Raw genomic sequence first — 17,299 nt, forward strand, 5'->3', positions numbered from 1 at the left:
TTTTTTTTTTCTTTTATTATCAAAAAATGTGAAATTTCATTCAGAACATGAACATCTGGGGGGGAAATCGCTAGAATCAACAAAATGGGATCTGCTTATGAGTTCTTGTAAGGGTTGTTTTTCATATGAAGCTGGTAAGGGTTTTTGAAGATACTTTTCTGATGGCTTTACATAATAATAATAAACAAATCTATAAGTGGAAAAGCCAACTCAAAGCCACAGTACTAACATGAATTAGGTAAAGGTGGTCTCACTCTCTTAAAAGGTCTAACCAAATCTTAGATATATTTCGCATCACACCATAAGTAACCCATAATATAATCATAAAATTTTGACAAACCAAACAAATATGAAATATATATATCTTTTTTTGGTAAAGAAGCCAGACAACTTAATGCCAATACCAAAACCCCTAAATTAAATATATGGCCCCTTGATGAGATTCTCAGTTCATTGGTCTCTGACTCTGTCTCTCCCATGGCTTTTTCCATATGTGCAATAGAAGCTGAGATTGCAATAGATTTTCTTCTAACAGGAAAAAAAATATATGGTCTTTATCTTTTCAAACAAAAGTTTAATGATGTGGTCATAACCATACCACAAGAAAGGTTTCCTTCTTAAAGATACAAATAACACACTTTCCTACAATTACAGAGTGTATTTTAATAGAATGGAATTTGTGTATCAAATATTTTTTTAATATAATCATGAGTGTGATGTACACAAGCTCATCCATTGAAAAGGAGGCTTTTCTTAAACTAAGTAATTGTAGCAGGATTAATCAATAAATCATATTGGTGGGTTTTACTGGACTCGTAAATAGATGGTCGAAATTTGCTTCCGAAATTTTACTTAATGCTGCTATCAAGTCCGGATCTTTTACCTATAAGAATTAAATTGTATTTCTTTACACATTTAAGAATTAAATTGTATTTCTTTTACACATTTAAGAATTTGGAGGAACGGAAGTTGGATAGAGATAACTATATATATATATAACTAAAAAGTACCCAAATTTTGACAACAAAATATATTTCTAAGTAATTTTAAAAAATCAAATTAAAATTAAAATACTTTTTGTTTTTATTGTCAAAATTCAAAATCAATATTGAAGTAGAAATCATGCTAAAACAAGTCTAGAGTTGGTTTGGTATTAGTTTGGATCTAGAGATTTGGATTTGAATATGATGCACCGTCCATGGCTGATGGGACCGGATACGACGATTCTCCTTTGCACCTCCGGAAGAAGGAAGAAGAATTTAGTGTAAAGGGAGAACCCTTTTTATGGGTTTCTGGGTTAACAAGCTTTCTGAGACTTCACCGCCCAATGGTAACAGTAACAGAACTACAGAAGCAATATACCTGAAAATGGAAAAATCGCGCAACCAACTTGCTTGGTCCAAGTTGCTTCAGCTTGTCCAATCAGATTTCTGTCATGTGCCAATTGTCATCTTTGTTCACCTCTCTGGAGTTGTTATCCTTCAAATTTTTACTACCGTGAAAACACCCATGAGTTGTTCGATTGAATGCACAAATGGACAATTTGACATCTTTCAACAATTCTGCCACTGCCCAGCAACAAAAGGGTCTTCCGCTTTCTTCCTTTTCAAGACTTCATTTTCTTCTCATGTAAGCTGCGAAAGAGGAGTTTGCTGCGAAGCGGAAAAAAAAGAAAAAAAAGAAAAGGAAAAAGAAAAAGAAGCTGCGGAAGAGGAAGCTAGCGGAAAAGTCCAGGGTATTAGATATAGAGATAGAGAGGGGGGAGAGAGAGAGAGAAAGATAGAGAGCGAGAGAGAGAGAGGAGGTGAGGGTACTCTGTTTCATGTGTTCTGTTTTGAAGCAATGGAGCGCTATGAGACACTGAAAGATATTGGGTCTGGGAATTTTGGGGTTGCTAAGCTTGTTAGAGACAAGTGGACCAGAGAACTCTATGCCGTGAAGTATATTGAGAGAGGTCAGAGGGTATGTTGCTTCATGTCTTTATCTTTGGGTTCTTGGTACCTGATCTGATTCGCTTCCTGCTTCTAACGTGTGGCTTGTGTTTTCTCTTCCATATCTTTTTCGTTCTATGCATTTTTTGGGTTTGGGCTGATTAGCAAACTTTTTTTTTTTGGGTACTACAAGATTGATGAAAATGTGCAAAGGGAGATCATGAACCATAGATCCTTGAAGCACCCCAATATAATTAGATTCAAGGAGGTGAGTTTTTTCAATGGCCTTCTTCTCTTTTCCTTTTATCCTTAGGGTGTTCTTTTGTCTCTCATGGATGATTATTTGTTTGGTTGATAGTAGAACCAAAGGATTCATGCCTGTAGTTAATTCCATCTTACTTTCAATAAGCCTTACTTGTTGACAAGGGAATGGAATTTTCATCTTCAAAGACAGTTTATTGTGTTATCTCTTCCAGTTCTAGGAGTTTTGCTCTGTTTTAGCTTTTTTATTTTCTCTTTTCTTTTTGCTAAATTGTATAGCTACTCAGAATTGTGTCCCTTTTGAGTTCTTTGTTATTGCTGACTTGAAGCACCAATACTTGCAGGTAGTGTTGACTCCTACACATCTAGCCATAGTCATGGAATATGCTGCAGGAGGGGAACTCTTCGCCAGGATCTGCAGTGCTGGTAGATTCAGCGAAGATGAGGTAAAATAAAGGAGTGGAGGCCAGGAAAAATGAATGAGAGTGAGGATCTTTATGTCATTTAGAAAATGGTGCAATCTGTGTTCTCAATCCAGACCTTCTATAATGTGATGCTATGTGGACAGATAATGTCGAATCATATCCCAACGAGTTATATGGTCTCTTTGATTGCTTTCTTGTTTATGTGTTGTCACAATTAGTGTGGACACTGTCAAGTGTTTGTTCGTTTCGATTACTAGGATTTTTGGAATGGTATAGTTTTAAGACTTTCTCCATCCAAAAGTTTGCTTTGGAGGTATAGATTGATCGCATCTGACTGCTAATGGTGGACTATGCCTATTTCTAATTAGTATAAGACATCTATTGCCTACTAAATGCTGAGTAATTTCACATTTTCATTATGTTTATCATTATTGGGATTATTTATATAATTCGTTTCCATTGTAATCTCAATTGGCTGAATCAGGCAAGGTACTTCTTTCAACAGCTGATATCAGGAGTCAGTTACTGCCACTCAATGGTATTGTCTTGTGTCTACCAAACTTGTCAGTTCCTAGGATATGCTCTTTAATAGATATGAGTGTTTCTTGGGTTGGATCTTTTTAATTTGCTCTGTTTTTTTGCAGCAAATCTGCCATAGAGACCTTAAGTTGGAAAACACTCTCTTAGATGGTAGCTCAGCTCCACGTCTAAAAATATGCGACTTTGGGTATTCAAAGGTATAAGTTTTCTGTTACTATGGGACTGAGTTCATTTAGATTGCTTTGTGTACTTATTGTTCTACCTTATTTTGCAGTCATCTGTATTACATTCTCAACCAAAATCTACTGTAGGGACACCAGCCTATATTGCACCAGAGGTATTATCTAGAAAGGAATATGATGGAAAGGTGATACTCTTTCCTTCTTTTTTTATTTTTTATTTTTTTTATGTTTAAAAATTAAGTTTTGGTGTTGTGACTAACTCTTAATTTGTAAACCTTGGTACTATAGATTGCAGATGTTTGGTCTTGTGGAGTCACTTTGTACGTAATGTTAGTTGGAGCATACCCCTTTGAAGATCCAGATGATCCAAGAAACTTCCGAAAGACAATTGGGGTGAGAGCTATCACTAATTAATTCTTAGTAATCTGCCGATTTGTTAGCTCTGTTATGAGTTCTAATTGCAGATATTGTCTCTCATGGTAGCGGATACTTAGTGTCCACTATTCAATTCCAGATTATGTACGAGTTTCCATGGAATGCAAGCATCTTCTTTCACGGATATTTGTGGCTAACCCTGAAAAGGTACTGTCAAAATTTTCTGCGTCCATTCCCCTAAACTATTTTTTCGGAGCTTGTTTTTTGATTGACCTCCATTGGTTTCTGTTTAGAGAATAATCATTCCAGAAATTAAAAACCATCCATGGTTCTTGAAGAACTTGCCAATAGAATTCCAGGAAAGTGTAGAAGGAAGCTTTCTTAATAATGATATCAATGATACATCCCAAAGCATTGAAGAAGTAGTGTCAATAATTCAAGAGGCAAGAAAACTTGGTGATGGACCCAAAAATGGTGGATTTCTACTTGGTGGCAGCATGGATCTTGATGACATTGACGCAGATGCAGACCTAGATGATGTCGAAACAAGTGGTGATTTTGTTTGTGCATTATGAGTTAGACTCAAGCTGATCTAGTTGTTATTTTCCTTGTGTATTGCAAGAACTCTGGCTTTTGTTTTAAGTCTCGCTGGGAGTTGATATTCATAACTGTTTCTTATTTTGGCTTCTCAATAAGCTTCTTTATCTTGAGTTGTGTGGTTGTGGGTTGAATGTTTTTAATATGTTATCAAGGCCCAGGTTTTCTTTTTGTCTCCAAATTCTTTGTCCACGTCTTAGCTGAGGAGGATTATGGAGAAGCCGTCACTGTTCATTTACCACTTGGACCCTCACCCTGTAATTTGAAACTTGACAAGAAGAGAAGCTGATAATGACTTCTCTTCACTTGGTATTGGGTGTGAAATCAAGACCAAGGTGTTTGGTTTATTGTTATCCAAGCGAAGCAAGCTGTATTGACAAATGACAAGGGAAGACAGTGATCTTTGAAAACTCTACTTCTTATCATTTTTAAAAACATCACTTGGCCAGTATTAATGGTTTAAAGCATCAAATCGGAGCTCTTCTTGGTGCCCACTTTTCTTCAATTTTTTTTGAAAAGATAAAAATAAAAAAGCTTACCCTTTTGACAGGATTCCCCATGGAAGATGATATAGTGGGTAGGGACACTTCTGAAAATTCTAGAATGGAACCCAAGACTTTGTCAAACACTGCTTCAAGCATTTTGCATTAATTTAGGAATACCAAGTGCTGTGTTCATCAGTATCGATGGGCCAGATGTCAAGCAAGTATAACCTTTAGAACTCTAATCCACCTAATCAACGAGATAGACTAAACACATCCTTCAGATATTGACACCACCAAACAACATTATATATGGTCTGAGAGATCTAATAAGCAATATCTGTAAAGTGAATTGAATTTAAAACTAGTCAGTGCCTTTATCATTCTATATTTTAATCCTGTTCTTGTTCTTCACAACCAGAATGTGCTGTTTCCCACAGCATAGCTCCATAAGGATCTTAGATTGTCATGGCTCTAGTCTTAAATAATTAAATAGCAAAAAAACCCATTTCACCCTTATCTTATTCCTCCGTACCTCTCCAAAGGGGGAGGAGGGGAAAAAAATCATAAATTAATAGAGGAGGCATTCCACATATGGATATAAACATTAATTAGATTTGGACAGCCATGGTTATAGGTTTCTGCAAATGTATATGAGCTTGAAAGGAGACAGATTTTCATCTTCCCAATCTCAATCTACTTGCAGCCGCAGGTGACCAACCAGCTTTGTCATTTTCTATTGGGAAATGCTGCTGATAGCCCAAATATTATCAAAGTCAGCAACAGAACAAGAATGGAGTTTGCAATTGTTGGGAGATTCAGATGCAGCTATACAGAAAGAGAAAGGGCATGGACATGGGTAGGTGGTTGAGGATACTATTATTTGGGTAGGGGCTTTCAATTTATATAAATATGCATTTATGAATAATCCTTGTCCACAATCATTGAGGCAGCCATAATGGAATCATTGTCCTTAGTCCTTACTATGGATTATGTGTCCATGTCATAGGATGATTGATGGGGTCCACGTCTTTTTGCCCTACACATTGCATGGTGGGTGGGTGGGAGGGATAGTCGGATAGATATGCTGATTGCTTGCTTTACGACTCTATTTGTGTGGAAGCCCTTAATGCCAAGCATTTCATAATCCACCTCTTACATTACTAAGTTGTATGACCCACAAAATTAAAAAGTTGTATGACCCACAAAATTGATTTTGGGATTGACTATTATCATTATGAGATGGAGGGCTTTCAATAAATCCAGAATAAAAAAGCCAGAATTGATTGGAAAACCAGTGATTTTTTATTTAGAATGCACACAAGGGATGAGTATCTACTTAATTATTTAAATTTTGGGTTTGGGCTTATTCTAGTGTTATTGTATAGCTTAAGAATTTATGTTTAAGCTTAAGCACCAATTCAATACCATTGATTTCAAGTTACCTTGTTTCTCGAAGGTTGGGATAAACAGGTTCATTGCAGCTATGCAAGAAACCTACTTTCGTGTATATGTCAAAATTAGACCCTTGAAAGTATTCTCTTGTGAGAATCCTCAGAATCAAAACAAAATTTTAAAACAAATGTGTTTTCGCAAAATAAGCAAAGAAGTCAAATAAGATGGTTCTTAGAAAAAATTGAAGATTGACTTTTACTCCATTGATAATAATTTTTCCGTAACGGAGTGTTCCCTGGCTGCTTGAAATCTACGTTTTCCTATATAAGAGCATGTGAAATTGCTGTTTAAATAAATTTCAGGTAGGAGAAACGCTGTTAAGCTTTTTTTTTTTGGGGCAAAAAAAAAAAAAAAATCGTCATCAGGACGTGTAGGAATTCAGGCTAAGCCCAAACAGGCCCAACCACTGGGCATGTATCTTTAAAGTGGGCCTGGGCTGGGACAGCTGAGATTTTGGGTTGGGTGTATGTCTTTGTGGATAAGATACCCTGGGCTTGGTCAGGTTTTCGAGTTCTGTAAGCCAACCAAGCCCATAGCTCATTATGTATACCAAGTCAACTACAAAGGTTATCATGGTTGTTTATGTCTTTAGATAAGATTGACTCTTCTACTTCGCTCTACAGTGGGCTAAGCCTTTGAGTGCTGGACTGCTGGGGTGGATATATGCAACCATTCAACTACAAAGGTTATCATGGTTGCAGAGGCAATGATCTCATGGAAGCGTTGAAACTAGAGTTTTCTTTAAGATGTTTACATAGATGGGTATGTTTTTGACTCATAACTAGTTTGAAATTTTTGGCTGAAAAATGTTTTCGAACAAATGTTCTAATGGGCTATACGTTTTGGTTAATTTGCTAACCAGAATCTGAAATTTCTGGGGAGTAAAAGGAGATGAAATGAAAACCACAATTGTATTCACAATGCTGGAAAATTCTGTTTTGGGATTGATTCCAGTTCCTATTCATGGAGAGAGAGAGAGAGAGAGAGAGAGAGAGAGAGAGAGAGAGAGAGTTGATTTGAATTATTTAAGAGATGGATTTCATCTGGATTTATAAGTTAGTAGTAGGTGAGATGGATTCCACCTTGGTTAGCAAAGTGGGAGCTGTAGGTGACCTTTCATGTTACTAAGAATGAAAAATGAAGTTATGATTCTTTCTATTAGTTTTGCCTTTAACTGAGTCGCTTTCCACCATTAATGGCTCCCAAACAAACCGTCCTCTGCTTGCCCATGTTGGATCTTAATGTAAAACTCGACCTGCAATGAAGTCTAGGGCAAGCTTGCTCTCCCTCTCTCTCCCCCACTGGGTGGTCCAGTTTTAGAAATATGCTTTACATGGTTTACACATAAATGGACTTTTCCAATCAAAGAACATGCTTGCCGTCTTAGTTCCACACATTGAAACAGTGACAGGGCCACCTACGCCTTGGAGAGGGACCATATACCATTCTTATCACTCATCTCCTCACAATATCTCAGTCTTTATATGCCAAACCCAAGCTCTACAATCAGCACCAATAATCAATTTCTCCTTATTTAAGGCTCAGACTCATGCATTGCCACCCTATAATGGTTTATGAAGATTTCATATCTCATCAGATGGTGAGGAGATCTCATTGATGGGTTCCATTCGTGGTTTAAGCAGAAATCGAGAATCTCAACTATGATCAATTGTTTACCCTAAAAAAAGAAAAAAATTTCAATTTCGGTTTCTTTTTTTTAATAATCTTAGATGAAGGCCAATTCTAGGGTTCATGGACCCATTTAATCACGGAATGGAAGTAGGCTCCTCTTTCCTTTTTGTAGAGGGAAAAAGTGATTCTCACAAGTGACTCTTCAGTGGATGAGAGGTTAATTGAAGGGTCTAAAGCAATAAAAGAATCACTACTTAAAATCAGATTTGTCAATAGCCAAGTCAAGCCACACTGCAAATGAATGACCCTAGACCCGCCCCCACACCCCCATCACAACAAACTAATTAAGGCAATGCACAGGATAAACAAGGTAGGTTTCTAGTTTTCTACAGTGAGATTCCCACATTTCTTCTGATGGGTTTCCATAACAACTGCTTGTATCTAATATTTCACCTTCATTAATTTAGGTTAAATACACCATTACAATAATGCTAATCTCTTGTTATCTCTTACTAGAAACAAAAGAAAGAAAAACTCTTGTATCAATTATTTTTCTATTCGTCTAACAAGATTTCTGAAGGTTGGCTATTAACGACTCTGCAATTCCGTCGAGTTTCTCCCAGATAATGAGATTGGAGGTCACCCATCTTAATCATACCCTCCACAAAGGCTTGGAAGAACTCCTCTTGATTGGTGCTAAAGTTTCGCACGTACTCCCTAGTCTTTTCGTTTGTAAAAAGTGTTTCATCTGAATTGAGAAAACCTCGTCCAGAGACTAAATCCTTGAAATATTGGTTATCGAACACAAGGGGAGTTGCGTCGAGGTCCCCTATGACTTCTTCGTCTCCACCCTCTGGACAAAGTTTCTCAAGCATCTCCTTATACTCAATTTCTATGGCAGGGTCAGGCATGCCGGTTCCTGAGTGGTTGTAGAGGCGGTTGACGATTGAGAAGCAGCGTCCATTACCAACTGAATGAGAACCAGAGAGCGCTACAAGGTCTCTCACTGTTAGATCAAACTTGCTGAATAGATCGATGAGGGCACTTGCAGTGGATCTTGGGCTTGGCATGATTTCATCAGAATCTTCTTGGCTTGCCGTCAAGCTGTCTAACCTTCCTAGCTTGACTTCCCAGTAGGGTCCTCCAGTCTGCAAGAGACAAATTAATGAGGTCCATAAGAATTTAGGTGAAAAAATATCAGATTTTTCATGTTATTCGTCTCAAGAGTTGGATTTCTGTAGAAGTTCTTAATTGTTACCAATACAACAGCATCTCTGGAGGCCATAATGATTATATCTGCGCATGAGACAAGCCCAGGGCAGATATTTTCTAACTCTTCCTTCGCCTCATCGATGACTTCGTATGCTCTGAGTGAGTTAATATTGGAGAGAGATTCTTTCTCTCCGAGCATGGTAGGTGTATCGTCCAACAGCAACGATGCGTCACAGCCCTACGAAGATTAACAATGCTAATGGCATAAATAAGAAAGCAAAAATTATTAACAAAAAAAAGAAGAAGAGGAAATTGCATCAAACACAAAGGTAAGGTAGGTAGGCGAACGTTCACAAAACAGTCATGGAATTGAAATCGCATGACTGATGCGGCATTTCTCGGCTCCTTTATCATGGCTTTCCGCATGACTTGTCTGACCACCGTCTCCGCTTCGGGGCAACTTTCGGCGTAAAAACGCAGACGGAGTTCTGTTTGAGCGGCCAAAGTCGTCCACAGATTCAGCTTGACATAGATGAGGAGCATCATAATCCAGAGAGCAAGTGTGAGGGCTGACATCTTTGTGAGATTTAATTCGCAGAGGAAAGGTAAGGAAATGAAGGTGGTGGGTTTGCTGGTTTGCCAGGGATAGATGTTAATATAGAAGCGTGTATCAAAATTTTTGACTCATAACTGTAGCTTTGAAAACTTTGGCTGAGAAAACAGTGGGCGACTGAAAAGCTTGAATTTTTGAACTGAAATACTCGAATGAGCTATTACAAAGGTTTAAAAGCGTGAATCTGAAATTTCTGGGTTGTAAAACGAGATGAAATGAAAACCACAACTTGAATTTACACTGCTGGCAGTTTCTGCTTTGGGATCGATTCGAGTCCCTCCCTATTCAAATAGAGAGAGAGAGATGATTTGGATAATTTAAGAGATGCATTTCATCTTCATCTCGATTTGAGTTAGTAGTAGGTGAGACGGATTCCACCTGGGTTAGCAAACTGGGAGCTGTACGTGACCTTTCATGTTACCAAAAGTGAAAAATCAAGTTATGACTCTTTCTATTAGTTTTGCCTTTCCTGAGTCTTCTTCCACCATTAATGGCTTCCAAACAAACCCTCCGTGCTTTCCCATGTTGGATCTTATGTAGCATGGACCTGCACCGGGTCCAGGCAGTCTCTCTCTCTCCCCCACCCCCATTGGGTGGTCCATTTTTGGAATACGCTTTACATGGTTTACACACAGTGGGCTTTTCCAATCACAGTACATCCTTGCCGTCTTAGTTCCAAACACTGAAACACAGACAGGGCCACCCGCACCTGGGAAATGGACCATGTATCACTCTTAACCAGTTATCTCCTCATAATATCTCATTCTTAATATTGCAAGCTCAAGCTCCACAATTAATACGAATAATCAACCCCTCATAAAAAATACAAAATAAAATCAATTTCCCTCTCAATTTGAGGTTCACTCATTAATTTCACATTACAATTATTGCAAGTTGAATTTCATGAGGTCTATTCTAGGGTACGTGCTTGGGACCGATTTAATCACCATTCCTCTTCACCTTTTTGTAGAGGGAAAAAGTGATTCTCAACTGACTCCTCAAACATGCCCAGCTTGGGCACACCTCGCTTATATCTTCAGAGAGAGCTTTGTTGTCCGCAAGAGTCGAACCCATGACCCCTCCACTGAAAATCCACTGAAAAGTATGGATCTTACCACTCTACCAACCCTGCATTGACAAGATTTTTGAAAATTCTCTATTAATCATTTTGCAATTTTACGGATATCTTCTAGAAAATTAGATTGGAGCTCGCCCATCGTAATCATATCTCCACAAAGGCTTGGAAGAATTCCTCTCGATTACTGTTGAAGTTTCGGACGTATTTGCAAGTCCTTTCATTTGTGAAAAGTGTTTGATCATTTTAATTGAGACTTCATCCAAAGACCAACTCCTTAATTAAAGTGCTGGTCATCAGGCATGTTGGTTCCTGGGAGGTTGTAGAGGCAGTTGATGATTGAGAAGTAGCATCCTTTACGAATCAAGTGAGAACCAGAGTGGGCTATTATAAGTTCCTTATTTGATAGATCAAACTTGCAGAACAGATCGATTAGGGCACTTGTAATGTACCTTGGGCTCGGCAATGATATCATCAGTGTTCTTAGCTTTCTGTCAAGCTGTCTAACCTTCTCTGCTTGACTTCCTTGTAGGGTCCTCCAATCTGCAACAGGGAAACAAGAGTCCACAAGATTTTCATGTTATTGTCTCAATTGATTTTTCTTACAAGTTCTTGTTATTCTAATCATCCTAGAAAAACTGGCAAAATTCCAAAGTCTTGATTTGAAACTCTAAAACACTAGACGAGTTGGGAGTTGGAGGAATAGAAAAATAATTGACACAAGAGATTAGTATTAGTGTAATAGTGTATTTTATAGAAATTAATAAAGACCCAATTAGATGTAAGCTGCTTTCTCCTTTCTTTTTATTTGAACAAATTATATTTACATCCCTAATTAATATTTGCAAGCAATTATGTTTACACCCTGAAATTTATTTCTATTACAAATGTTCTTTTATAACTAACACCATTAGCTTTAGATATAAAATGACATGTTTAGCCTTAGTGAATTGTAATGTAAGATTCTAAAAAATAAAAAAAAAGTATATATTCATAAACTTCAATCAACTTTTTGGGAGAATTGTTTTTTTTTCTTTCAAGGAGACTTTTTAGAAAACGTTTAGAAAAAGTTTTTTTGAGGAAAAAAATGAAGTATAATAAATTTAAAAAATAAACAAAAAATTACAATCACTAGTATAGGTGACCATAGGCATCCTTACATTAAGAATTTGGAACTCAAAGTTGATCCCAAGCACAACTGAAGTAGTTTTGGTTTTCTTTTGGGGTAATTTTGGGAATTCTAAAATACATTGCATGTTATCATTTAACTTTATTATTATTATATATTTTTTGTTATTCTAATGGTACGGTTGTTATATAATTGAAAACATAAGGATTGTAAATATAAAAACCCACAACCAGTCATTGAAAATGATTCAAAATCCTGGACAAGATCACCATGCGTACTCAGCAGTGGCAAAAAAACCAGGTGCACTTAGGCCCCTAGACGAACCTCAAAATATTTCACATGAACAGACCCCAAAATATTCTCCATGAGCGGACTCCAAAATATTTTACATGAACGGACTCCAAAATATTTACATTAACGGACCCCAAAATATTCTACACGAACGGACTCCAAAAGATTTTACGTGAACGGACTTCAAAATATTTTACAGGAACGGACTCCAAAATATTCACATGAACGGATCCCAAAATATCCTACATGAATGGACTCCAAAATATTCACACTAACTGACTCCAAAATATTTTACATGAATGGACCCCATAATATTTTACGTGATCAGACACCAAAATCTTGATTTTATTTTATTGGACTTATCTTCTCCTAAGAAAAACTTGAATTATTAATATTTCTTTAGGACATATAGCTTTTATATAGGAGGGAAGGAGATAACTATTTTATATATGCATGGATTTGCCCTTGGCCCGAAAGAGATTTAGACTCTCGGTTTTGTACTATAATGCATTGATATTTGCATTCTCCAAAAAAACTTGTTGCGTGCATAGTGATAAATAACTGACTCCATACGGTATAGAATTCTATTACCATTCCTAGTAAAACTTAAGCTCCACTTGTTAGTAAAATCAATGGTTTCAGAATACAAAATTATCATTTCGTTTGTGGCAAGATAAGTGCTCATTATGTAGTTTTGGAGTAAGGTTGGTGGAAATTAAATTACATCTGTAAACGTTTTGCCCTTATTCATCTTTACATGTACACTTCGAAACTCAATGGGATTTTCTTTTTTGGTAAATCCTGATTAAAACACTGAAAATCCTTTTCAAAATTTTGTCATTTGGTTGCAACATAATGGAATCACTGCTACACCAGCGACACAAAGGCAATGGTTTGGTTAAGGGAACCCACTAGAACAGTAGCAAAAATTATGTCTTTGTAGGGCAATTGTCACTGCTGACCATAAATCAATAACATATCCAATCTTCTTGACCCATAAGAATTTATATTTTAATATTAATTATCATTTTTCATCCCTTTCTTCAATTTGCAAACTGAGATAGCTACAATTAAAAGAAAAAGACTATAAAAAAAGAGGAGTAAAACCTATCCCTTTCTCAGTGGACATTTTTGTTTTGATATTTTGAGCACTTTCACAATGTAGTCGATTATTGGAGCCTAGTACAGGAAGAATAGGTCTTATTACCCTTAAAATGAGACAACTCTCTTTCAAGCAACCCTAATCTCTACCATATCCATCTAACTTTTTGTGAAATGTCACACGTCTTTAAATAATTTTTTCAACTATAGATTGAGACTTCACAAACCATACGCATTTCTTCCACTGGGTTTCCATAAAAAGTCAAGGATGAGACTAGAGACTCACTTAAGAGAAGAAAAAAAGATGGAAAGAAAAGAAGAAGAAGAAGAGATGGATTTCATCTGGATTAGTGAGTTAGTTGTAGGTGAGAAGGATTCCACCTTGGTTAGCAGATTGGGAGATATACGTGACCTTTCATATTACTCAAAGTGAAAATTCAAAGTTACGAATCTTTCTATTTGATTTGCCTTAAATTTTTTGAGTCTCTTTCCACCATTAATGGCTTCGAAACAAACCGTAGCTGCTTGCCTTTGTTGGATCTTATGTAGTAGCACTGGACTTGCATCAGGTCCAGGGCTGGCTCACTCTCCTTTTCTCTCCTCCATTGGGTAGTTCACTTATAGAAATATGCTTTCCATGGTTTTCACACAGTGGGCTTTTCCAATCACTGCACATCCTTGCCGTCTTTGTTCTAAACGCTGAAACATAGATAGGCCATACCCATGCCTGGGAGAGGGACCATATGTCATTCTTATCAGTTATTCCCTCATAATCATAGAAAAACAAATTGCCGAAATTCGGCATTTGACGATTTTTTTTTCCAAAACCGAAATAGTCCGACTATGGCAGAGATATCGGCGATATCTCGCGATAAATTGTCGAACCATCAAAATGTGGTGAGAATTGAAGATTTATGTCCGTCTTCTCTGTCTCTCCTTCTCTCGATCTCTCTCTCCTGCTCTGCTCTCCGTCATCTCTCTGTCTCTCACTGTGATCTCCGTCTTCTCTCTGTGTCACTCTCTCGCTCTGCTCTCCGTCTTCTTTCGTTGTGCCTGTGAAGGTGTAGGGCCTTAGACTCATGTGAAAATTCGAATAGAAATTAGCGTGAGGTGTGAAGAAGAAAATAAATCCAATTTCCATTTAAAGCTTGGGCCCAAGTGAAAATGACATTGAACTTTTGCAGTTTTTAGTCATACACGCGATAGAAGAATGGTGGGAAAAAAATGACTCGAGTGTAAATTTTTGTCTTATACTCTTATTATAATATATTATGCTATCATTATTTATGAGTTTTCGACAATATTTACTACGATATGTAAACATTGTCGAAATTAATTCATAATATCGCTCATAATATCTCGGTCTTTGTATTACAATTTCATCATCTGGTCAGATCGTGAGGAGATCTCGTTGAAGCCGAGAATATCAATTCAATTTCTTTTATTAATTTGATGGGTTCACTATGGTAAGTGTTTATTTATTTATTTATTATTTTTTTTGAGTTCTCGAGATCGATTAAATCACTGATTTGGAGTGTGATATATCCATCCATCAGCCAGTGACAAAGTTGGGGCTTAATTTCCTCTTCCCTTTTAGTAGTATAGGGCAAAAGTGATTCTCACAAGTGACGCTTCGTGGATGAGAAGACAAAGAATCACAATTAGTAAAAGAATCACTACTGAGAATCAGATTTGCCAATTGCCGAGACGAATCACTTTAAATGAATGATTCCAAACATGCCCGACATCCCATCACAACAAACTAAGGCAATGCACAGGATTATAGCAAGCCAAGCCAAGTTTCTGGTTTTCTATCCAAATATCCATCCATAGTGGAATTCTCTTCTGATGCGTTTCCATAACAATTAAGTGCTTGCATCAAATTTCATCTTTATTAATTTTCATTAAATAAACTATTACAAAAATGATAACATCTTGCACTGGTTATTTTTTCCATTCGTCTAACAAGATTTGTGAAGGGGCGTTATTAGCAATTCTACAGTTTCGTCGAATTTCTCCTGGATACTCTGACTGGAGATCACCCATCTTAATCATGCCCTCCACAAATGCTTGGAAGAACTCCTCTTGATTCATGCTGAAGTTCCGCACGTACTCTCGAGTTTGTTCATTTGTGAATAACGTTTGATCGGAATTCAGAAATCCTCCTCCAGAGACTAGGTCCTTGAAGTATTGGTTATCAAAGACAAGGGGAGTTGCATCAAGGTCTCCTATGACTTCTTCGTCTCCACCTTCAGGACAGAGTTTGACAAGCATTTCCTTGTACTGAGTATCCATGGCAGGGTCAGGCATGCCAGTTCCCGAGTGGTTGTAAAGCCGGTTCACGATGGAAAAGCACCGACCATTACCTATTGAGTGGGAACCAGAGAGGGCTACAAGGTCCCTCACTGATAGATCAAACTTGCTGAACAGATCGATGAGTGCACTTGCAGTGGACCTTGGGCTCGGCATGATTTCGTTAGAGTCTTCTTGGCTTGCCGTCAAGCTGTCTAACCTTCCCAGCTTGACTTCCCAGTAGGGTCCTCCGGTCTGCAAGCAATGGGAAAACAAGGTCCATAAGAATCTATGAGAAAAACAAAAATCAGATTTTCGTGTAATTATTCTCTGAGTCAAGTTTCCGTAGAAGTTGTTATTACCATCACAACTGCATCTCTTGAGGCCATAATGATTATATCTGCACAGGAGACAACCCCAGGGCAGATCTTTTCTAACTCTTCCTTCGCCTCATCAATGACTTCGTATGACCTGAGTGAGTTGATATTGGAGAGAGATTCTTTCTCTCCCAGCATAAAAAGTGTATCGTCCAGCAGCAACGATGCGTCACAGCCCTACAAAGATTAACAATGCTAATGACATAAGAAAGCAGGAATTAACGAAGAAAATGAGAAAATGAATCAAATATAGAGAGCTAGGCATGGCATACATCCACAAAACAATCATGGAATTGAAAACGCATAATCGATGCGGCATTTCTCGGTTCCTTTATCATGGTTTTTCGCATCACTTGTCTCACTACAATTTCCGCTTCAGGGCAAGTTTTGGCGTAGAAACCCAGACGGAGGTCTCTTGCACCTGCCGAGGTCGTCGTTGACATGGAGAAGAAGGCTACAATCCACAGAGCAACAATGAGGATCGACATTTTTGAAGATTTTGAAGAGTTTAGGGATCGGAGATGGTGGTGGGTTGTCGATTGCTTGCCTGGGGGATCGACTTGAGGGTTTTTCTCACTACTCAATTTGTAACGAGAAGGAGCGTATGAAGCTTGGAATGGGGGAGGGGGTCTTTATATGGAAGGGTTAGATGGGTGCAAGCAGTTCTTGTAATTCCCTTCTGCCTCTGCAGTGTACCAGCTCTCACATTGATATGAACTTTTGGACAATCTAAGGGGTAAGATTTAGGATCTCACTTATGCATCAAGGAAGATATTCCCATTTGAAGACTCTTGATCCTTTAGGCTCCTCCTTGGTTGTCGAAGTTAGCAAAAACCAGAAAAGAAAATAATCTTCCTCCCCCATGCAAATCATCATTAATTATCTTCTTACCTCAAAAACAACTCCTTTTTTACCTACTACAGGAAGTTGAGGGAAAACATCTTCTGTCTGAACAAGTGCACTTATATGCTAAATAAGTGATTGAGAAAACAAGAAAATTAAAAGATTAATGAAAAAATTTTCAATTTAAAATAAAGTCTTTAATCACAGCCTTCTATTTGGTATATAATTGCATTGTTGTGCACAACAGAGAGATGCGCACGATATATGATTTTCCCCCGAAAGTTGATGGTTTCCCTTAGATGGAAAGCAGGAGTAAATTCAGTCGAAAGCTCTTTGAATCCATAAATCCAAACGGCTGATATAAAATCTTATGCTTTAGGGTAGGATTCATGCACCAAATCTTCAATATATGCTATCTAGAGTCGGTAGCCACGTGACAAATTGGATACTTTTAACATTGCGATAGGAATAGGATTGCATGCACCG

At 37.6% G+C, this 17,299-nt stretch overlaps 3 protein-coding genes across 3 annotated transcripts; 1 reads left to right on the top strand and 2 right to left on the bottom strand.

The window, feature by feature from the left end:
• Positions 1-1,215: 1,215 nt before the first annotated feature.
• On the top strand, positions 1,216-4,791 carry LOC149026690 (serine/threonine-protein kinase SAPK2-like). Its single transcript, XM_089155385.1, has 9 exons — positions 1,216-1,962; positions 2,125-2,199; positions 2,537-2,638; positions 3,102-3,155; positions 3,262-3,354; positions 3,432-3,524; positions 3,628-3,732; positions 3,823-3,921; positions 4,008-4,791. Exons 1-9 carry the CDS (start codon positions 1,285-1,287, stop codon positions 4,287-4,289), a joined length of 1,581 nt encoding a protein of 526 aa, XP_089011511.1. The 5' UTR covers positions 1,216-1,284; the 3' UTR covers positions 4,290-4,791.
• A 3,464-nt stretch (positions 4,792-8,255) lies between these two features.
• On the bottom strand, positions 8,256-10,032 carry LOC149026691 (peroxidase 17-like). Its single transcript, XM_089145563.1, has 3 exons — positions 9,441-10,032; positions 9,139-9,330; positions 8,256-9,028 (listed from the first exon to the last, which is right to left on the bottom strand). The coding sequence occupies exons 1-3, from the start codon at positions 9,666-9,668 to the stop codon at positions 8,435-8,437; spliced, it is 1,014 nt and encodes a 337-aa protein (XP_089001689.1). The 5' UTR covers positions 9,669-10,032; the 3' UTR covers positions 8,256-8,434.
• A 5,151-nt stretch (positions 10,033-15,183) lies between these two features.
• LOC149026692 (peroxidase 17-like) lies at positions 15,184-16,458 on the bottom strand. The gene is made up of 3 exons (XM_089145575.1): positions 16,243-16,458; positions 15,956-16,147; positions 15,184-15,848 (listed from the first exon to the last, which is right to left on the bottom strand). The coding sequence occupies exons 1-3, from the start codon at positions 16,456-16,458 to the stop codon at positions 15,246-15,248; spliced, it is 1,011 nt and encodes a 336-aa protein (XP_089001701.1). The 3' UTR covers positions 15,184-15,245.
• Positions 16,459-17,299: the final 841 nt, after the last annotated feature.

The sequence above is a fragment of the Hakea prostrata genome, chromosome 1, assembly GCF_041222555.1.
Source record: "Hakea prostrata isolate BN-2017 chromosome 1, UWA_Hpros_2, whole genome shotgun sequence".
Taxonomy (NCBI): domain Eukaryota; kingdom Viridiplantae; phylum Streptophyta; class Magnoliopsida; order Proteales; family Proteaceae; genus Hakea; species Hakea prostrata.